Source organism: Ipomoea nil, unplaced genomic scaffold (genome assembly GCF_001879475.1).
Source record: "Ipomoea nil cultivar Tokyo-kokei standard unplaced genomic scaffold, Asagao_1.1 scaffold3069, whole genome shotgun sequence".
Classification (NCBI taxonomy): domain Eukaryota; kingdom Viridiplantae; phylum Streptophyta; class Magnoliopsida; order Solanales; family Convolvulaceae; genus Ipomoea; species Ipomoea nil.
The window spans coordinates 2,784,576-2,805,729 of record NW_017619497.1 but is presented as its reverse complement, the minus strand read 5'-3'; the positions used below and the strand labels follow the sequence as shown (position 1 = coordinate 2,805,729).

Below are 21,154 nucleotides of genomic sequence, written 5' to 3'. Positions count from 1 at the left end.
TTTACGACATGTCTTCAACTTAAAAGAGGAGAACAACAAAATTATATTTATTAAATTTTATAAGAACTTCTCAGTTGGGGACTTTTCTAAGTTGTTTGCACTTAATAATATTTCACATTAAACTCTACTATATCATTCATTTCTGCTAAAGCGGATCGGGCGTGGTCGTCCCATTCTGAATGGCTTGATGTACCCCTATCATTTTTGAACAATTTGAGTCATTAATATAGCCGTTTTGGTTGCTTTAAAAAAAATATTATTCATCTTTAAAAATCCATCTTCTTAAAGGTTATTGTTATTGTTTTTTTGGGGTGACCCCACCCATTTTACATAAACTATTTTTATTTAATTAATTATTAGTATTTACGATTTTTAATTGTTATTATAATTGTTACTCCATCTATCATATTTTATGTGTATAGTTCGGTTAATGAAACTTGATTAAAGTTATTTATAATTTAATTTTTTATAATATTAAGTTTAGCATTAGTATATTAAATTTATATGTTTAAAATTTTTATTATAAGTACTATTAAATACAAAAATCAAATTAAAAAAAAAACTTTAAAAAATAAGTAAATAAGAAAAATATGATTTAGAGTTATTTCACTCAAAACGGTATAGTTAATACTAAAATATTAAATATTAACATAAAAAACATCTAGAATTTGAACAATTTAGAGTTATTTCACTCAAAACGGTATCGTTTTGAGTGAAATAACTTATTTTTTTTTAAAGGAAATAATAATTAATCGGTCGATTAGTGTCTTGGCAACAAGAAAATCAGAGAAAATAAGTTGTCGTTAGGCTGGCAACAACTTCGAGCGCCAAACAAGCATGTAAAAACTGGGTATTGTGCGTGACTCCCAAATGCCATTACTTTTTTCCCCTTTAAACTCGAAAACTTGATTTTAGCAGTATAGCTTGAGTACTTGGTTGTTTAGGTTTTCCCACATTATAATTTTTCATTGGTAATTAAAAAGAATCAATAAAATTTTTTTACTCAAGCAAAACAACTCTAAAAAAACTGAAGGTGTATTTAGGTTCCATAATAAATAATCACAGTAGGAATGTCTTTAGGATTAGGAATATATATATTTGTTTCTTTTTTAAGAAAGGGGTTAGGAAATAGGAATGTCACAAGGATTAAGAAACGAAAATTCAAAAAAAGAAAAAGAAAAAAAAAGGGGTCCCTTAGACTCTACCACCGATCTCGAATACTCAACGGCTAGGATTAGTCGAAACACGCGGGCTCAAACGTAATGGCGGCGGGATGGTTTAAGGGCCAAAATATATAAAGGCATCATCAGCCCTAGCTTTTTTTATTGTTTGGTCCATTAGGGTTCTGAGCTTTTATCCTTCGACTTCTGAAACTCTTAAGCCCATCATCTTCTCCCCTCTCCCTCCACAATTTCAAAAATACTTCTAAACTTTGATCGATAAACCCTAAACCCTAGTGGGCACTTGTTGTTCTGATTCTTCATTACGCCATTTGTTTCGACCTCAGTTCTTCACAAGTACGTTTTTTTTTTTTTTCGTGTGATTTTTTTTTTTTTTACGTATTTTTTATTTATCTATTTTATATCTGTATTTGTTTCCGATTTCGTTATATGTTTAACCGTTATTCCGTTGATTTGCTGCTATTGCTTTTACCTGTTAATTCTGAAATTTGTATGGGCTTCCAGAGGTTTAGGAATGGGAATTTGGAAGGTTTAATGTGAGGGAAATATAGGGATTTATGTGGCATAGTTTTGAGTTTGATGAAATTTTATCATTGAAGAATTGGATATTTTATTTAAATTTGATGTATTTTGGGTTCGGTTGGAGGGGAAGAGACAGTTAATGGATTAATAAAAGGAACTTTTTTCGTGGAGGGGATGGAGAAGCAACTTTTTATTTATTTATTTTTTGCTTTTTATATATGAGTTGGTTGCTGAACATGATGAAGTGTGTTGGAGTTTCTTGAACTGGTCTCACAGTTGATCACATGCATTTAAGCTTTAGTTTCTAAAGTTGTAGTTTATTTGCTTATATTCTCTTTTCTACTTGAAGGGCTTTCTAAATGGATACCCCTACAGATAATAATGAATTGGCCAATTCAGAGAGACAACCTAATAAACGCAGGAGAAAGAAATCCATTGTCTGGGAACACTTTACCCTTGGACCTATTAATGGTGACTCTACGAAGGCCTATTGTAACCACTGCAGAAAATCATTTGCTTATGTTAGTGGCACAAAATTAGCAGGCACTAGCCACCTTAAACGGCACATTGACTTGGGTATATGTCCTGTGAGTCGGCTCAACCAGGATACAAATCAATTAGCTCCCTACAATCCTGCTTCCCAAACTCAGGCTACTGCTAATGGTGCTGATAGACGAAGAAAATACTCCAGAGCAACTTCCACATCAACAAGTACTCCTTTTGATCAGAACACCTGCAATTATATGATTGCCAAAATGGTAATCGAGCATGACTACCCACTTCACATTGTAGAAGACACTGGATTTATTAACTTTGCACAGACTCTTCAGCCGCAATTTAATTCAAGTGTTGCTGCCATTGAAGAGATTGTTATGAGTATTTATTCCAGAGGTAAACAGAGCATTTTGAACCTCCTTAATGGAATTCCAGGGCGGATTAGTCTTACATTGGATATAAGAACTTCAGCTCAAAGCATAAGCTATGTAGTGCTAACTGGATATTTTATTGACTTCCAGTGGAAATTTCATCGGCGTCTTCTTAATGTTATCAAGGTACCTTTCCCTGAATCAGATTTTGCTTTTGGTCATGCTGTGGCTACCTGTCTAGTTGATTGGTGTTTGGAGAACAAGCTATTCACTGTGACTCTTGATCAGTCATTTGCAAAAGAAGCTGTTAAAGACAATCTAAGGAGTTTATTGTCAATAAAAAATCTTATCCTCAATGGGCAGCTTGTAATTGGAAATTGTTATGCCCGAGTTTTGAGCCAGCTTGCAAAAGATGCATTAGAGTCCATGACACACATTGTTGAGAAAGTTCGTCAAAGTGTTAAGTATGTGAAAACAGAAGATGCCCATGAGAAAAAGTTTCTTGAACTGAAACAGCAGCTTCAAGTGCCGAGTGTGAAGGAACTAACAATTGATGACTATACAAAATGGGATACTACCTATCAGATGCTGACAGCTGCATCTGAGTTAAAGGAAGTATTTTCTTGCTTAGATACTTGTGATCCGGATTATACAGTAACTCTATCAATGGATGAATGGAAACAGGTTGAAATTCTGTGTAGTTTTCTGAATCTTTTCTTTAATGCTGCCAACGTTTTAGCTGGCCCAACCTACCCAACGGCCAATGTGTTTTATAATAAAGTGTGTACAATTCAGCTTAAGCTGAAGCATGCAGCGTCTAGCCATGACCATTTTGTTAGCAGTTTCACGAGACCGTTGCAGGAGACATTTGATGAATATTGGAAAGATTGCAGTCTTGTATTAGCTGTTGCAGCCGTTATGGATCCTAGGTTCAAGATGAAGCTTGTGGAGCATAGCTTTTCAAAGATTTATGACAGAGAAGCGGAGACTTGGATCAGGATTGTTGATGATGGATTGCATGAGCTATTTCTTGACTATTTTGTGCAATCACTTCCTCCGCCTATTTTTCTGGAAGATGGAATTGAACCCGATATAAAGTCAGAGGCATCTCAAGAAGATAATTTTCTTAATGGAGATTGCTTCTCAGATTTTGATGTATATGTCAATGATTTTTCAAGCAACCAGCATCAAATGAAATCAGAACTAGATCAGTATCTTGACGAATTGCTTATGCCTTGCGCCAAAGATTCCAAAGATTTTGATGTTTTAGGTTGGTGGGAAATGAATAGGTTTAAGTACCCAATCCTCTCGAAAATGGCATCTGATATTTTGTCTATTCCAGTCTCTACTGTTCCTCCAGATTCCCTCTTTGATACTGTAAAAAGGAATGTGGATAGTTTCCAAAGTTCATTGAGGCCAACAACACTGGAGGCCCTTATATGTGCAAAGGATTGGATGCAGTATGAGACTTTGGAACCACAGCCAGTAGGAACCCCAACAGAAATTGTTAAAATAGAGTATTAGTATTCTTTCAATTGTAATTTGTTTTTGACAATTTTGAAACACAAGGTTATATAGGTCAATTATATTCTTTTTTTTTTTCCATTATATTTTCTTTAGATTGCATTAAATTTAAAATTTTGATCAAGGCAAAAGGTTGTTTTGAGCAATGAAATAATTTGCTGTTTTGGAACTCCATCATTGTGTTACATTAATCTTGTGATTTAATTTTCAGCTGTGAAGTTTATTGTAGTCATAATATGTAGATAAATTGACTCACAAATAGTTGCAAAGTTCTTTACATGCAACACTTTACATATGTAACACCTACATTTAGATACATTAACACCCCACACGCCCCCCCCCCCCACCCCCCCCCCCACACACACACACACACACACCTTCCCCCACTCAACCTGGAAGATCCCCTTCAAGACACACCTTGTTCAGAATCTCAGCCAATGCATCCATTGTAAATTTGTAATGATGATGAGATTTCTGCCCTTCTTCCACAACCTTCATCGCGCATTTGTATAAACTATCGTACCTGTGCACTGGATTGTTCACATCGATGCCATGGCAACCGTTGTCAAGAACATAGCTACGATGAATATCCTTCCTCCATCGCGGAAGAATGTACTGAGGTGGAATCTCTTCTACGCCGTTCTGGCTTAGAACACTCAACGCGTGCCTGCACAAGAAACCCTTGGAGTTGAACAACCCACAATCGCAAACAACCTCTGTGTCTGACATGTTCAACACAACCTCGTAATCTCTTGCTTCTCGAACGTCATCCTCTGCTCTATGTTCCTTGATTACGTGTGTTATTACTGCTCCATCAATGCGCACTTGTTTTGTGCTTGAACACGAAAACATTCCCTCTATTTCACATTGGAACTTCTTGAATATGGCGCGAGTGTACAGTTTTGAGAGCTGAGCTTCAAAGTGAAATCTCGACTTCAACATACAATTAGGATCTCTGGATTCCATATCAGCCAACGATTCTCTTTGATATATTTCCTGCAGTGCTTGGACATAATTGGTAACAAACTCTTTCAAAGGAGTATGTTTAGATAAATACCCTTCAAAGGGGCTCAGTTTGTCTTCGAATACCCCTGCCAAGAATACATCTTTCAAAAAAGCTGGCACCCATTGTTTACGATCTACATACAATGTTTGAAGCCATTTCTGACCCTGAATTCCATGGCTTCCCATCATGTCCTCCCAAGCTGCTACAAACTCGCCTACTCTCGATGCATTGCTAATTGCTTTCGTAAACGATGCCTTAATTGCTTCGTACTCGTGCAACCCTCCCAGTTCATCAGAAAATTTCTTCATGATGTCAGATAAAGGAGTACAATAAGCAGCTCTCGGGAAAACATCAAGAACTGCAGTCTGCATAGCTTTAGACTGGCCAATAAGAACAGTTTGCGGAGGGCGTCCTACCATGTATGTCAGCCATGCCCTCAACAGCCATACAAATGACTCTATGGTCTCACCAGCGACCAAACCACAACCTAGTGGCACAGATTGTCCATGGTGGTTCACTCCTGCAAATACAACCAGTGGTACCTCGTATTTGTCTGACAAACTAGTACTGTCAATTGACACTATATCTCCAAAATAACTATATGCAGCCTTACACCTTGCTTCTGCCCAAAAGACATTTCTCAAACGTCCCCTTTCGTTAAGATCCATTACGTAAAAGAAATTTGGATTTATTAGCTGAAGATGAGCAAAGAGATCATGAATTGCTTGAGCATCCCCTGGTTTAAGACTTAATTGATTACCGGGCTGATCTTCAGTGTTCCTAAATTCATTTTCATCAACACTTGTGATTCCATTTTCACTAGTATCAACAATTACTGTTCTAAACAACATAATTTTTTGAACTTCAGCACCATCCACCTGTAACGGTCTCTTACTTCCAAGTGTCGTGTTCCGGTGAGATTTATAGAACTTCCCACCCCGTGCATGTATTAAGTGGTTGTGCTCAAGTTCAACTTCAATAAGTCTCCACCTTTTGCTCTCCATCAATCGGAACTTTATCATTGCAGGACAACCAGTTCTTGTTTCTGGTCTGGGCTTGTTTGCTTCAGTTTTTTTCTTGAAACCAGCACTACTACAACTTAGCTTTCCTCTATACCTCTCTTTGCTCTTTCTGTACCATGTATTACTCACCCTAACTCCAAATCCTTGATCTTTAGCATAACAATTGTAAAAGTAGTAAACATCGTCATATGTTTCAAACTCCATTCCAACAGCAGGAGGCAGGGGATTTTCACCTTCAATAACACCAGACTGGCCGACAAATTCAGTCATCGCACAATCTCCATCAATCTCAAATTCCTCTGTCTCGTCATCGAGTACAGGTTCGGTATTCAGTGAAACTTCATCCATCTGAAATTTTGGAAGCAACAATCACCCCTTTGTTACAACTATCAATTGTAAGAATTGCAATGCATAGTTTATCAACAAGAAGCAAAAATGTTCACCATCTCACTTTGTAACCTTCACACCAACATAACTTACAATTCTTGAATCAATAAATTTATGATTCACTACTAGAGTTTTTCACACTTTTGGTCCCACGACTATAGTGGCACTATCATGATTGATCTACGACTTTCAAACCTTGCAATCTCAGTCCACGACTATTGTTTTTTTTTTTTTTTTTTTTTTTTTTGCAAAAATTGTCCTTCCGGTCCATTTTCCGTCAATTTCTCACCGGAGTAAGAACCATTTCCGGCAAAAGCGGGCCGGAAAATGGGTCGGAAGGAACGTTTTTGCAAAAAAAAAAACAATAGCCTTGGACCGAGATTGCAAGGTTTGAAAGCGTGAATCAATCCTGATAGTGCCACTATAGTCGTGGGACCAAAAGTGCGAAAAACTCTTCACTACTACAAATGGGATAACTTTCAAATCAAAGGAGGATGTAAACTATTTGGATATAAGGGTAACCATAATCACCTAGTTTCAATATAAATACTGCCTTTGCAAATCAAGGATAACTAGGGTATGCCAATTTCTAGAGGCATTGCTGCCTAAATAAAGTACTAATAGTGGTTCATCACTTGGCCATGGTGAGTGGATTTCACAAACTACCATTTCTGTACGAGTAATCACCTGCCAAGCTAACCCCCTCGCCCAAAAGGCTTTTGATGTTCAATTTATTTACCTACTTCAATTGCTAACAATTTGGTCAAATTCTATTTACATGAGATAACGAAAAAAGGCACAAACTTTACTGAATTCCTTTGACGATTGTTTTCCAAACAGAAAAAAAGAATAGTTACGAGTATATTCATCAACTGAAAATTGCAATCTCAAATTACTGCCCAGAAAAAAAAAAAAAACACTTAGCACAAATGTGAAATGTGAATACACAAAATAAATAAATAAAAATAGACCAGAACGATACCTTTGGGCTGTGGAATGAGGAGGAGGGACAAGAAGAGACAGTTACCGGTAATGGAAGTGTAGCTGAAGGCGGAGCAGCCACCGGAAGCGAGTGTGCTGTGATTCTCTTCTTTGTGAGTCGTGTTTCCTGCACCGAGCACTCGCAGCGCATACTCATTAAAACTAAGGGCAGAATTGTCAAACAGGCGAATGTACTTTCATTTAGGGAACGTTATGCTGTGGAATCGTGCCCACCTTGCAAGGTTCCAAACGACGCCGTTTTTATGTGGTTAAATAACGGTGTCATTAGTGATATCATTATCCTCCAAAATGTAAATTCATAATTTCAATATTGTAGATTCATAACATCTATACTGTAGATTCATAATTTCTAAACCGTAAATTCATAATTTAAATACAATTTGATTCATAATTTTTATATAGTAAATTCATAATTTTTATTGCAGATTCATAATATATGTACTGTAGATTCATAATTTCTAAATTGTATAGTTATCAAATTATGAACATATAGTTCTGTGATTTATGAATACATAGTTCAACAATTGGGAATATGAACATCGAAAATTATGAACATATAGCTCTATCACATGTGCACAAACTTAATACTATAGATTCATAATTTTTAAACTGTGCGATTTCGAAGAGAGAAACATCGTTAACAACAAGTGAAAAAAAAATTTTTAAAAAAATAATAAACTGTGCCCCCTTGTACAAGGTGGGCACGGTTCCACAACATAATTTAGCACCATGAATTAAAATGTGGTTCATTTAGGTTATTATACTCTCAATTATTTTTCATCTAACATTTTAAGCAAGTTTCTAACAAGTAACCTATCTAATTTGCCTACATGGTTCATTAGCATGTTTTCATTGTCATCTTGATACAATTTCTCATTAGTACCACGAAAGACTAAATTACGTGTGTCAAGAAACTTGACAAAAGAAAGAGTCCTTAACAAAACTTTTTTTCAATGATCTTTCTCCTTCTCAATTAATTCTTGAGTGACTTTGTCAATGGTTTGATTTTTTTTAAACCTTTGACGCAAATTATACCAAGTCGTCATATTTTTAATATGCTCCATACATGTCTCATGTTCTCGGAGTCTTTCACCAATATGAGACCAATCACTGAAACCCTCATTTGTTAATTGACCTCTACCAATACACTTTTCAAAGATTTTGCAACAAAAACAAAAAAAACTTTATCAAGCTCTTTTGAGTAAACTAGTCATTCTCTATCACATCTTACTCCATTTGATAGGACCATAGAAGACATATATACTTTAAAACCTTTTATAATAGAATTATCTATCTTCGTCTACCCAATTAGTTACGCCATCGTCTTCATCCTCAAGAATCATATTGTGTAAAATAATGCAAGTATACATACATTATTTATGTCAAGTGTTCTTTGTACCAAAATCGTGCAAGACCACTAATCAATCCAATGAGCTTGCAACACCCCAAATGTACGCTTCATATCCTTTCTTTTCGCCTCGTCTTTCTTTAAATAGTTTTCCTTTGTGGTCTATTAGATATGGAAAGCTCTTCACAAACATCGACCACGCGAGGTAGATACCGTATGTAAGGCAGTACCCTTTTTTTTATTTATTTATTTTTATTTATTTTTATTTTATATTTTGTATCATTCACAATAAAACTAACCTTTAGTACATATATATCCTTGCAAGACATCATCGAATAAAGATGATTGATTCAACACATTAATTCATTCGTAGCTCATGTGATGCCGAATAATGCATGTCATACCATAAGTCTGCAAATTCAACCGTTTATAGTATAACGGTTGAAACTTCATGATCAACCTGTGTAAATTGCCCTTTCCAAGCTACTAAGAAACTTCGCTATTACTAGTGCATGCAATCAAGGCTCCCCAACATTCTAGGGAAGTTGTGTCAAATAACCTATATGATGTCTTCGGTATTTGGCCTTCACAAGTATTGACCTCCAAAACATCAATGATACATTGACAGAAGTTGAATAAGCATTCTACGGTAGTTTTTTTAGTCATGCGTAGGTAATCATCCATTGTGTCATCCGGTGCTCCATAGCTAATTGACGAATAGTTGCAGTTTATTTTTTAGGGGAGATACACCTTTTTTCCTAGCAACATCTACCTTGAGTTGAAAATATTCAAATTGACTTTGCAATGCATCGACTATGCACATAAATAATTGTTTTCTCATTTGAAATAGTTGGCTAAACACATCTTGGAAAATCGAGTCATCGGCGAAGTAATCTTTGACTAAGCGAGTGTGGCCTAACTCACAATCGTTATGGAAATACTCACACACATTCTTTAATGTCTTGACAGAGAAAAACTTTGTCACATTTCAAGGAACTTGTGAGTTAACTTGGTCATGTTTGTGACCATTCTTCTCTAATTGATTCATCACTACTATCAATGATGAAATCAAAATCACGAGAAATTGATGCTATATAGATAGGCTATATTTTGATGACGAATTTCTAAATTAAAAATAAAATAAAATAAAAAGTTTTGCATATTCAACATGAAAATAATTAAAATTTTAAAATATTTAATTTTGCATAAAATAAAATAATATTTATTGTTTTTTTTTTTTTAAAATCAAGTTCCTGAGTGGCCGCGGATGAAATGCACTCGCTAAGAGTTGTGTTTCTCACTCGCTATTTATTTCTCTGTTAAAAAAAAAAAATATTTACCAGCAAAAGCACTTGATTTTTAATTTTGTCAAAAAACTCATATCACTCAATTTGAGTTTTTCCGTTAGAGAAAAACTCAAACCCAAATGATCAATGGTGATACTCTTAAATAGTTAAATTACTAGTTTTTTTATTTTTATTTTATTTATTTATTTTTTTTTAAATAGTGAAGATTGATGTGAAATGTTAAGACCCACAAAAAATTAAAAAGAAATTATAACCATTGGGTGGCTCTTAGCAATTCAGGAATCACATGATCACAAAACAATTTTAAACTAAAATTGCTATTGGCTATAACTTAGAGACTAAATTACAATTTTCAATACTGCACTGTACAAAAGTATGTAGAACTGAGTGATGATTGTATACAAATACAAGCTAACCCCCCCCCCCCCCCCCCCCCCCCCCCCAAAAAAAAAAAAAAAAAAAAAAAAAGAATAATCTTTTAAAAAAGATTAAAGATGTTACATCTTTGACTATGCTTATCCATGTCTATCTGCAACAAGTCGAACCTTATTCAGAGACTCCTGGAATGCCTGCCAAGCAACCATATAATGATCTTGAGAAGCCATACCCTCCTCAACAACTTGAAGAGCACGCCTATACAAGTGGTCAAACCACTGCACAGGGTTAGAAATGTCGATGTTATTGGAGCCGAGGTCTGGTGAATACAGGCGTTTGAAATCCTTTCTCCACCGTGAAAGAATGTACTGATTTGGCATTTCCTCTACGCCATTATGGTCAAGCACACATAATGCATGGCGGCATAGGTAACCTTTGAAGTTGAAACAACTGCACATGCAGCGTACATCTTGTCCTACCCTATCGTACATAACTTCATAGTTTCTTTCATCCCTTGTATCTCCAGCAGTGTCTTGTTCTTTGATCATGTATGTGATCACTGGTGCATTGGTGTGGATTTGTGACACGCTAAAACAAGTAGACATCAATGCCACCTCAACTTGGAAGCTCAAGAATATTTCTTTTGTGTACATTTCAGACAGCCGTAACTCATAATTGCATCTAGTTCGCAACACAGGGTTGAACTCTTTTGACTCAAGATCATCGAGGGCTTCTTTCTGATGCTTCCTTTGCAGTATCAATTCATAAATATCAAAGAATTCTTTCAAATTGGTCTCTTTATGTACAAAACCTTCAAAGAAATGGCTCGCGGACACACCTGGCTGAGAGACAGACATTCCAGCAAAGAATGTATCTTTCAGGTAAACAGGAGCCCATCTTTCACGATCTTCATACAATTTTTGAAGCCATTCATGGCTGCTAATGCCAAAATGTTGAACCATTTCCTCCCAGGCAATTTCAAATTCATCAACTTTTAGTGAGTTATATACAACCCTGTTAAGTACAGTGTAGAACAGTTCTGGTTGCTCCAACTCTACTAATGTCTCAGCAATACTTTGCATGACAAGTGACAAGCAAAGACAATGATGAGCCCTAGGGAAAACCTCAGATACTGCATTTTGCAAGGCCTTGCAGCGGTCTGTGATGATGGTCTGTGGAGGACGCCCTGACATACATGTTAGCCATGCTCTTAGCACCCAAATGTATGTCTCAAAACTTTCATCTACAAGCAAACCACAACCCAGTAAAAGAGCTTCTCCATGGTGGTTTACTCCAAAGAATACTACCAGTGGGATCTCATAACTTTTGGACAAGCATGTCGTGTCAACCAGTACCACGTCACCAAAATATGAATATGAAGTCCTGGACCTAGAATCAATCCAGAAAACATTCCTGACATTCCCTTCATCATTTAGATCCATGATATAGAAGAAGTTGGGGTTTGTGAGCTGCATCCGAGAAAAAAAATTGCATATGAGTTGGAAATCACCATTGTTAACTTTCAAGCGCTTGGAGGCATCAATACAGTTGCCAACGTCTCTTTCATTTGAGCTTCCATAGTTCAATGTATCAACAGTGGGAGATCGGTACAATTTGATTGTTCGCACTTCCACATCAACTGCAGGCTCTAACTTCCTTTTTGCTACAGAATCCATCTTCTTGTGTGATTTGCAGTTCTGTGCCCTTTCAGGATCAAACGGGTGGTTATGTTCAAGTTTAACTTCATCCACCCTCCATCTGTTGGAATCCACCAGCCTCAAACGTATCATTGCTAAACATCCTCTTCTCGTTTCCTTTCTTCGAGTACTTGCTTCTTTCATTGTCTTGAAACCCTCACAATTGCAGCAAAGCACTGCACCACGCTTCTCTTTGCTGTTCCGTTTTGTCCATGAAGATTTCACCCTGATAGCAAAACCAAGCTCCTTGGCATAACAATTGTAATAATTATAAGCATCTTCATAGGATTCAAATTCCATGCCCACGACTGGCGGCAGATAAGACTTCTTCTGAGACGTACCACCATCTTGATCATGAAATATTGTTGCATCACCATCTGTACAATTTGGCTCATTGCTTTGGATCTCCAAAATTTGATTGGTGTTATGCCCTTCATCAGTGCTTCCAAATTCCAGCACATGTTCACTGTTATCATGTCCACTGCTTTCAAACTCAAGCACTTGCTCAGCAGTATTATCAAGATCATTGCTATCAATCATGAGAATGTGGTCACCATCATTCTCGAGGTCATTGCCCTCAATATCAAACACTCCCTCACTTTCAACCTCGTGGTCACTGATCTCATCCCCAATTACTTGCTCACTGTTTTCTAAACCTTCCTCCATCTGGAATCATTTGAAGATAGAATAGAATGCAGAATGTCAGAAGCACGACCATAATAAATGAAGAGCACCGGTCAATTATATGGCTGAAGATGGTTTAGACTCTTAATTTACTACTTCAACCTTGCAATGCATACTCTTTCTCAAATGTTAACAGACAATGTTGTCATTGTTGAGAACTACTCAATGTGTCATCGCATTATGATGAGACGAAAAAACACACTTCACTAGTAAGGCAGCTAAAAGCCCATAAATCCATACCTCATGCTGTGCATCTACATGAAAATTGAATTCTCATTAAAAAAATTCCCCAAAGTAGATCCACAGTTCAAAACAAAATATCCAGCTGACTTTTAGGTGTCAAATAACCAAAATTATATATGGAGTATCATTATTATGAATACGAGAGTCGCACATTCTTCAAACACAGAAGACATTTAAATTAAATCAAACAGTAGGGGAAAGCAAATAATAGCAATCCACATCAAAATTGAACAGATGATAGCCACATTTTTTTCTAATTGTCATGCCACATAAACAAAATGCTTGAAATTAAAATGAACGGATCATGAATCATTTTGCTCTTCATGAATTTAGTTGACAGTTGGAACAATTTACATCATACATAACTATTCCACTGCTTGCAATTTCCAGGCAATTTACGATAGTATTGTCAGTATTGATTGCTATGTACTCTTGACGTTACAGCTACGATAAATGATGAACAATCATACATTTGCTATGCACAGTAGAATTTGCATGGAAAAGTTGAAACTCAAGGAAAGTAATAAATATAGATAAAAGCCAACGGAGAGTATATAGGAAAATATAAGGGGAAAAGGAGAATTTCTAGGTGCAATGATAAAATTAATCAGAGAGAAGCTAACAAGAAATACAAGGATGAGTTTCTAGAGGAGTTGAGAGGGACTTACAGTGATCTCGAGATCGTGGTTGGGAGATAAGCCATCGCCGGCCGGAGAAAACGAGCTGCCGTCGGCCATCATTGCAGAGAACATCCCACGAGTTTTGTCAAAGTCTGAGAGATTATCAATTTCACCCTAAACCAGCTAATGATTTTCATTTTTTCACGCTTTGGTCCCCGAAAGTTTTATCTGTTTCACTTAAACCCCTTCTTATCATCTAAAAGGTCAAATGATTAAATGATATAGACCACAAACTTAAAAGGTCAATCAGACGCTTAAATTTTTAAAAGTTATAATTAAACACATCAATGTGTCATTTTCTTGTATTGAAATTCAAGAACTAATTATTGACCTATAATAGTCCATCATTAAGATTTTGACTAGATTTGAAAATAAAATCAACAATCGACGAATAGTTGTCTATCACTTCATTAAATGAAGAAGACGACATACTAGTCGCTTTCCCCAAAAGGAGGCATTCGCAGTCGCCTCCTTCGTTGACGAAGAATGCAGCTTCTTCCTTTCATTCTTTCGTTTGACGTTCGCTTGTTGTCTATTTCAGTTGTTGGAGCTAGTTGGAACCTCTCTAGAACAGTGTTGAAAAAAATCGCGTCCAGGCGCTAGGTAGCGCCAGTCGCGTTGAGGAATGCCGAAATTAGCCTCCTCCGTGGCTGGCTGCTTAGCCGGTCGAATCGTCTCAACCTAATTTTTTTTTAAAGGGATATTTGCCAAAACGACGTCCTTTTGGCGAATAACCCCTAAAAAAATAAAATCACAAAGAATCGCGAATTCAACCACGCCAATTTGCAGTCTGCACTTCTAGTTTTCTGCCTCTGTGACGCCCACACCTTCGCCTCCGCCAGTCGCCGACTCAACCTACAGGAGTACATGTATGTTATTTACTTATTTATTTTATTTGTTATTTATTTATTTTGTTTTAGTTTAGGTTTTGATCATTTTGCTTTTTAAAAAAATATCGAGCACCTAACGTCTTTTTTCAACACTACTCTAGAACTCATGTCTAGCTATTATAAGTCAATAATCCATTCTTGAACTTTGATGCACAAAAATGACATGTTAATGTGTCTAATTACCACTTTTAAAAGTTTATATGTCTAATTGATTGTTCGTATAAAATTTAGAGACTTATTTGCCTTTTTTTGCAATGATATCTTTAACAAATTGTAATTTTGTGCAAGGACCTTGTGGTCCAACGACACCAAGTTTACTTTCTTAAGTGGGGGATTGTGGAATCGAGCCTCAGTGGAGGTATTATTGACAAAAAATAGAGTCAGTAGCATTCACACACAAAAAATTGCAATTTTGTGTGTTGCTATTTTGCCCCTAGGAAAATATATTCTTTGAAAAAATAATAAAGTTTGTTTTTAGTTGCTCCATTAAAATGACATTATCAACACTAGTTACCAAATTTAAAATTATCAATCTGTCTTTTTTTTTTTTTTTTTTTTTTAATGTATAATAGCCTTTAAATCACACTATATTTTTTTGAAGGATAAATAGCTGCATATATTAAAATCAAAGTAGAAATTGAGTCAGAGGGACACCGTCCCAGTACATACTATTAGCTTGAGAAGAGGCTGAAACAGCAAGAGTGTGCTAGTAAATTAGCCGAACGTGGCACTAGATTTAACGAATAGAGAACAAAAGTTGATAACTTCTCCTTGCAATCATTGACCGCCAAACCTACGTATGACAGAGACGGCGGGCGTGAAGGGGATAAAAACCACCGCAACTCCGAGCAATCAATAAAGACATCTACGGACAGGACACCACGATCTTTGAGCCAAGATAGCGCCTCCTTACATGCTAGAGAGCGATAAATCTCAATAAATAAATCTTGTATAAGATTGAGAGACTATTAGTAAAATCAAACTTGTGACTTTTTAGTATAAGAATTAAAATGTCACCTCTACCCTAAAAGACATAGTAACACAACTTTTCATCAATTTGAAACGATATACTCCTTAACCTGGTAGTATAAGATACCTTCTGATACTATAAACTTCAGAACACAATATCATAAGTAAAATGTTGTTCTAAGAAACAATTTGAGATGCTAAATCTCAAAATGTTTGGAACAATTTCCTTGCATAAGGGTCAGAATGCTACAGTCTAGAGACCACTAGGGTACAGAAATACAGAATGGACATAACCTCAAACAAGTTGCAATGCAGCACTGTTCATGACTGCATATACATAATGGTTATCCAATCCAGGGTACTTTCTAGCTACAGATACACATGCAAATGATGCAATCAGCATAACCGATTGGTAGGTATGACAAAAGCAAAAATCCCACCTTAATTTACAAAAAATAACTACTGCTACTAGCTACATTCCATGCTATACAAAAGCAAATGACTTAAGTTGATCTCGCTATTTTATATGTGACCATCAGATACTACTTTGCCTTCTTGGACTGCTTCCTGCTTCGGGTGGACGCTGCCTTTTTCTTGGATGGCTTCTGAGCTGTGTCGCTGTCATTCTCGTCGTCATTCCCACCAGAAGAAGCATCATCATCATCATCATCAATGCGTTTATTAGACTTTCTTTTTGCAGTAGTTTTTGCTGGTTTATCTTCATCAGCAGCAGCAGTAGTATCTTTTCCCTTGGGTTTTTTGTCCTGCTTTTTACTAGCTTTAGCAGGCTGAGGTCCACTTAGCTTTTGTAGCTCAGGTACGTAGGCCGATGTCTGAGTTAAATTCAGGAGGGAAAAAAGACGAGGAAGAAAGTAAGCACACGAGGATACGGGCCAAAGCTAAATGCATGTCCACATATAATATAATGAGTACACAAGCAAGCATACCCTGCCACCGGCAACTAAGAATTCAATTTTCCTCCCTGCACAACATTCAAATGCAATCAGAATATTTGACACAAAGCAACTGGGTATTTCAAGAATCGTTGACAAGCAAAATATTTGAAGTAAAGAGAGCCAGTGAATGTCATACTTGTATCTAATTCAGGACAACCAAAATAGATGCATAAACAAGGAACAAGGAAGCCAGGTACATAGAATCAACATGCAAGTGTAGGCCTACATACTACATACCAAAGAGGGAATCTGAAATAACTTCTTCTATAACCACTAAACGCGCTAAAAACAGCACAAAATTACTAAACCCAATAGCAATTATTATCCATAAACAGTAGATCTAGTAGAAATAGATGACTCAATTAATCTGTGGACTGTACTATTGAGTCATGGAGATTCAGGGAAAATAAGAAATCAATAGCCATAACCCAAGAAAGCAGTGCAGCAGGGGTAAGGATCCAAACCATCAATAAAAGCATTGTCCTTCTTTTCCCGAGAATGGTAAATCCAATTACCAGGGAACTGATCACTATCTGCTCCAACTTCTACAGCTTTTTCAATAACCTGTGAACAGAACTTTTTTCTGTTAAAAGAATCATAATTGTGAAATATCTCACCATTAACTTTTCCAGGCTTTTTGCCCCACCGATAATGAAATAACCATTCAACAGGGAAGCGGCTGCTGTCAGCATCAACATCAACTGAAAACTCTATAACCTAAGCATATGATCTCCAATGTCTAGACATGAGTATAAAGGCAATAAAGATATGATGAATTAAATCACCAGCCTATTTGTAAGAATATGAATAACCTCATTTATGCATTTGAGTAGTGCTGCACAACTTTCTTTGGACATGCTTGAAGTGATCTGCAGTGGATGAATTCTTGCCTGTCAAAAAAAAAAAAAAAAAAAAAAAAAAAGGATGTAATTGGCAATATGAATACGCACCAAATTTAATTTAGTGGCTAAAGGGAAAGGATAAAGGAATAAACAGATTTCACCAGAACAAGAATTTTGTTTATTAATGATAACCTTAATCACAGAAAGTTATCTGTTGACTTGACTAAGCAACCCACTATGCAGTAATCAGATTTAATGTGATGACAGGAATCTAAATTTCTTCATGAAGTTATGGAAGAAATTGATGACAGAGAGAAGGCACATTCACCTGATATAGCACTTCATCTGCAATCCAGTTACCAATACCAGATATAAAACTCTGCAGAAACAATGGCAAATCAAAGTTTGACTCACTTCAAAATGGAAATAGCTAGCATTTCAGATAGCAAAATGTTTTACTTGGTCCTAATATTGCTATGTACATGGAAAAAAATGATTTGTTTTTGAAGAAAAATGCAGAGTAGTATGTACCATAGTTTGCAATTGTGGCCTGGTTTCCAAGAGGGAAAGAGGGGTTGGTGGCTTTGATCTGGGTTAAGTGATGTTGGTGGTAAATTTGAGGAGAGATGTTACAATTTTCATTAAAAATAATAATAATAATTTGATTGTAGACAACAAAATGAAGTTGAAATTAGACATGTCATTAGATCTAATGGAAGCTAGATGGCCCCATCCAAATCTGGGGAATTGCCTATAATACTAACAATAATTGAGTTGAGGTGCCACTTTTAGGATGCAGGTTCAAAATTAGCCAAAAAGGAAAAACATAGAGGCCAAATTGACCCTTAACCATTTTATGATGCATTCCAGACTAGGAAATTGCAGAGGGCAGAGTCGGTGGATTTTTATAAACCTGGTCAAGTAAAAGGGTCTTAATTGCAATCTTTTTCTTGCTTAGAGCTTTTTGGAACTCTTCTATCGTCTTTGGCTTCAATAATGCATCAGGTCCAAGCTCTGATATAGGAGGCACAGCAACTGGCTGCAGAGATTGAACCATAAGAGAACTTTATATAAGAACCCTGTTCTTAAGGGAAAAATGGCATGGAAAACACTGCAAGTATATAATATATAATATAAGAATACATTTTCAAGTAACCGGACTCGAGCAAATCTCCTCATATCAGTGAATGAAAGCTCCAAGCCATTTTCCAGCTGCAGAAAGCATGTGAAGTGTCAAATTGGAAAGTGTATATTTTCAGAGCCAATTAAACTTATAATTGTTGAAATGAATCGTACTTGTTTTTTATCAGAATGTTTAATATTATATATGTTTGCATTCAAGCATCTCAGTGCCATAACTGAGAGTTGCATTAGTGTTACAATGCATGGTATTGTGCCAATGTGTCATCAGTATTATGTCATGTGTCTGAAGCAGAAACATTAGGGCAATCTCCCTAAGAAATTGCAAGCAAAAGTTGTCTTTCACAAATAGTCTATATCATTGATGAAACATGTTCTGTTCCACCTGTCAGTTCCTAGCAAGAACAGGTATCGTGTAATTCTCATACTAGTGCATAAATCACTCGAGTTCAGGACTGATGAAATTCCAAATGTTTAGCATAATAATCAATATGTAAGTGCACTCCCTAAATTCATGGAGAATAGACAAGACTTCTCACTTCAATGAAAAACTTCGAATGTCTGGAAGGCCACTCATCCTCATCATTGACAGCAGAACTGTAAGCAAGGAAATTTGTAGCAAACCTCAGTTGCAATACAATTTGCAGATGCAAAAAGTAAAAGACTTGAAAGTGACAGTCCTCTCCCTTAACAGAAAATAATGAAAACAATTGCAGCAACTCCAAGTACATACTGCAATGAGTTATTAAAAAATGAACCTTGACAAGTGCAGCTAGAAAGCAGGTACATTAGACACATCAACCAGAAAAAAGAGTATAACAAATGACAGTTTCCAAGTTCAGTCTATATGCTAAAGTAATTCACCAGTCAACTCTCCAGAATTTGATAATAGCTTTAAACAGGTTCATAAAATGATTATTTATGAACTAGAACATTATGTACAATATATTCTCCACTGGTAAGGAACATATGGACACACCGTTTATATTTTGTAACAGCTACTCCCTTGATATACACAGCACCCGCCATTCCTGATCAAGACAGTAAGATATGAAACAAACAAATTAGTTCAAGAAAGCCTTAATTTTTTTTGTCATTGAACTTCAAAGATGCAGTAACAAATAGAAGACTGAAACATATACAGAGTAACATTTTCCCCCAATGTTTTCAACACACAAATGAAGGAATTGAAGAAAGCTTCAATTTTCTTTAACGATAAAACCCTAAAATGAACTGCAGCACGCTAAATGCATAAACCTCCGAATATTCTTCTGTGTAACACTAAAAGACGATCAACTTATTCTCGGAAGGATATCAGCACTCCATAAAACTACCTAATTTCATGTCTAAATTTTTAGGATAAATTTCATTCCTTTTGTAAAATGAGAAGAGCAATCGGCCAATCTCACCAAACTGGAAAGTAGGAAAAGGAGGAGAATCGAGCTGAATCCACATGTGTTTGCCCTTGCGGTGAGCAGCGACGATGGTTTTCCCCAGAATAGAAGCCTCGAAGTCCTGGGAAGACACGCCATCGATGACCTTAACATCGTCGGCGATTATGGATTTTTTTATCTTTAAGCCCGTGCAGTGTTCCTCCACGGCTCTCCGAGCCGCCTCCACCTCTGGAAGCTCCGGCATTCTCGAGCGGAGGTGAGCAAGTGAGTTCAGGTTCTGACTTTCGGGGGGAAAGCTGATACCTTTTAAGTTTGGCGCTCTTTCGCTAATGGGATTTATCAGGAGGGTTTTATTTGATTCTTTTTAAAGGTTTTTAGGGTTTATTTAGAGCTCGTGAGGCAAAGGCTATGGGAGTCTGGGAAGCGCTAAGTTTGATTAAGGGGAAGGGATAAAAAAGGAAGTTTTTAGGATTTATTTAGAACTCGTGAGGCGGAGGTTATGGGAGTCTGGAAAGCCCTAAGTTAGATTAAGGGGAAGGGATGAAAACGGAAGTTTTTAGGGTTTATTTAGAGCTCGTGAGGCGAAGGCTATGAGAGTCAAAGAAGCGCTAAGTTAGATTAAGGGAAAGGGATGAAAATGGGTAATTATTGAAACTGACGCCCAGGTGGCTATAAATGCGGTTGCTCGGGGTGTCTATCAATCCCCCTATGGTGTATGAGATCAGTATCTTTTTACAACATATTGAGTCGGCACCGTAATTTAAATATGACGGCACATGTGTTAGCAAAGGAATCTCTATGTAATCCTAGTAATATCGTTTTTGAGTATTCTGAGTTTATTTCCCGTTGGGTTTCTTCTGTTATGTTGTTGAACGATTTTGCGGATTAATGAAGTTTGGTTTTGTGGGTTTCAAAACAAAGAAAAAAAAAAGTTTGTAAATTCGGAAAAATAATTTCTTATAATTCGAAAAAAAATGATTTTTAGGTTCTGTTTACTTCCGTTCTCTGTTTTTGAAAATTAAAATTGAAAATTTGTTTGTCCAATAGCACAAATTATTAAAGTATGGAGTATCTATTTTGGCAGTGCTATGTTATACATCGCAAATGTACAGTATCTAT

General features: G+C 36.4%; 4 protein-coding genes across 9 annotated transcripts; 1 reads left to right on the top strand and 3 right to left on the bottom strand.

Annotated features, from left to right (window-relative positions):
• Positions 1-1,342: 1,342 nt before the first annotated feature.
• On the top strand, positions 1,343-4,207 carry LOC109165572 (zinc finger BED domain-containing protein DAYSLEEPER-like). The gene is made up of 2 exons (XM_019314403.1): positions 1,343-1,517; positions 2,053-4,207. Exon 2 carries the CDS (start codon positions 2,063-2,065, stop codon positions 4,091-4,093), a length of 2,031 nt encoding a protein of 676 aa, XP_019169948.1. The 5' UTR covers positions 1,343-1,517; positions 2,053-2,062; the 3' UTR covers positions 4,094-4,207.
• A 266-nt stretch (positions 4,208-4,473) lies between these two features.
• On the bottom strand, positions 4,474-7,636 carry LOC109165573 (protein FAR1-RELATED SEQUENCE 6-like). The gene is made up of 2 exons (XM_019314404.1): positions 7,536-7,636; positions 4,474-6,469 (listed from the first exon to the last, which is right to left on the bottom strand). The coding sequence occupies exon 2, from the start codon at positions 6,467-6,469 to the stop codon at positions 4,481-4,483; it is 1,989 nt and encodes a 662-aa protein (XP_019169949.1). The 5' UTR covers positions 7,536-7,636; the 3' UTR covers positions 4,474-4,480.
• A 2,796-nt stretch (positions 7,637-10,432) lies between these two features.
• LOC109165571 (protein FAR1-RELATED SEQUENCE 8-like) lies at positions 10,433-13,976 on the bottom strand. Of its 4 annotated transcripts, none has more exons than XM_019314400.1 (4): positions 13,833-13,976; positions 13,024-13,175; positions 10,635-12,903; positions 10,433-10,576 (listed from the first exon to the last, which is right to left on the bottom strand). In XM_019314400.1, the coding sequence occupies exons 2-3, from the start codon at positions 13,033-13,035 to the stop codon at positions 10,681-10,683; spliced, it is 2,235 nt and encodes a 744-aa protein (XP_019169945.1). In that variant the 5' UTR covers positions 13,036-13,175; positions 13,833-13,976; the 3' UTR covers positions 10,433-10,576; positions 10,635-10,680. The 4 variants fall into 4 exon arrangements, with proteins under 4 accessions (XP_019169945.1, XP_019169947.1, XP_019169946.1 ...); XM_019314402.1 differs by having other exon boundaries at positions 13,162-13,175; XM_019314401.1 differs by having other exon boundaries at positions 10,635-13,175.
• A 1,866-nt stretch (positions 13,977-15,842) lies between these two features.
• Positions 15,843-20,409, bottom strand: LOC109165574 (formamidopyrimidine-DNA glycosylase). Of its 3 annotated transcripts, XR_002051563.1 has the most exons (11): positions 20,051-20,405; positions 19,621-19,672; positions 19,181-19,238; positions 18,645-18,713; positions 18,415-18,540; positions 17,830-17,880; positions 17,472-17,549; positions 17,124-17,223; positions 16,651-16,685; positions 16,194-16,536; positions 15,843-16,162 (listed from the first exon to the last, which is right to left on the bottom strand). XR_002051563.1 is itself a non-coding variant. In XM_019314406.1 (10 exons), exons 1-10 carry the CDS (start codon positions 20,277-20,279, stop codon positions 16,246-16,248), a joined length of 1,089 nt encoding a protein of 362 aa, XP_019169951.1. In that variant the 5' UTR covers positions 20,280-20,409; the 3' UTR covers positions 15,843-16,245. The 3 variants fall into 3 exon arrangements, 2 of the variants coding, with proteins under 2 accessions (XP_019169951.1, XP_019169950.1); XM_019314406.1 differs by lacking the exon at positions 17,124-17,223 and adding an exon at positions 17,277-17,376 and having other exon boundaries at positions 15,843-16,536; positions 20,051-20,409; XM_019314405.1 differs by having other exon boundaries at positions 15,843-16,536.
• Between the last annotated feature and the right edge of the window lie 745 nt (positions 20,410-21,154).

What these genes read in the sequence shown, in the direction of transcription:
- LOC109165574 (XM_019314406.1), bottom strand. Translation starts at nt 20,279, where the DNA reads ATGCCGGAGCTTCCAGAGGTGGAGGCGGCTCGGAGAGCCGTGGAGGAA. An exon ending in TACTCAAATGCATAAATGAG is followed by an intron (nt 17,377 to 17,471) that starts GTTATTCATATT and finishes TCATATGCTTAG; the next exon opens with GTTATAGAGTTTTCAGTTGA. An exon ending in AAAGCCTGGAAAAGTTAATG is followed by an intron (nt 16,686 to 17,276) that starts GTGAGATATTTC and finishes AATGTTGTGCAG; the next exon opens with GGAGGAAAATTGAATTCTTA.
- LOC109165573 (XM_019314404.1), bottom strand. Translation starts at nt 6,469, where the DNA reads ATGGATGAAGTTTCACTGAATACCGAACCTGTACTCGATGACGAGACA.
- LOC109165571 (XM_019314399.1), bottom strand. Translation starts at nt 13,916, where the DNA reads ATGTTCTCTGCAATGATGGCCGACGGCAGCTCGTTTTCTCCGGCCGGC. An exon ending in ACCACGATCTCGAGATCACT is followed by an intron (nt 12,904 to 13,832) that starts GTAAGTCCCTCT and finishes AAATGATTCCAG; the next exon opens with ATGGAGGAAGGTTTAGAAAA.
- LOC109165572 (XM_019314403.1), top strand. Translation starts at nt 2,063, where the DNA reads ATGGATACCCCTACAGATAATAATGAATTGGCCAATTCAGAGAGACAA.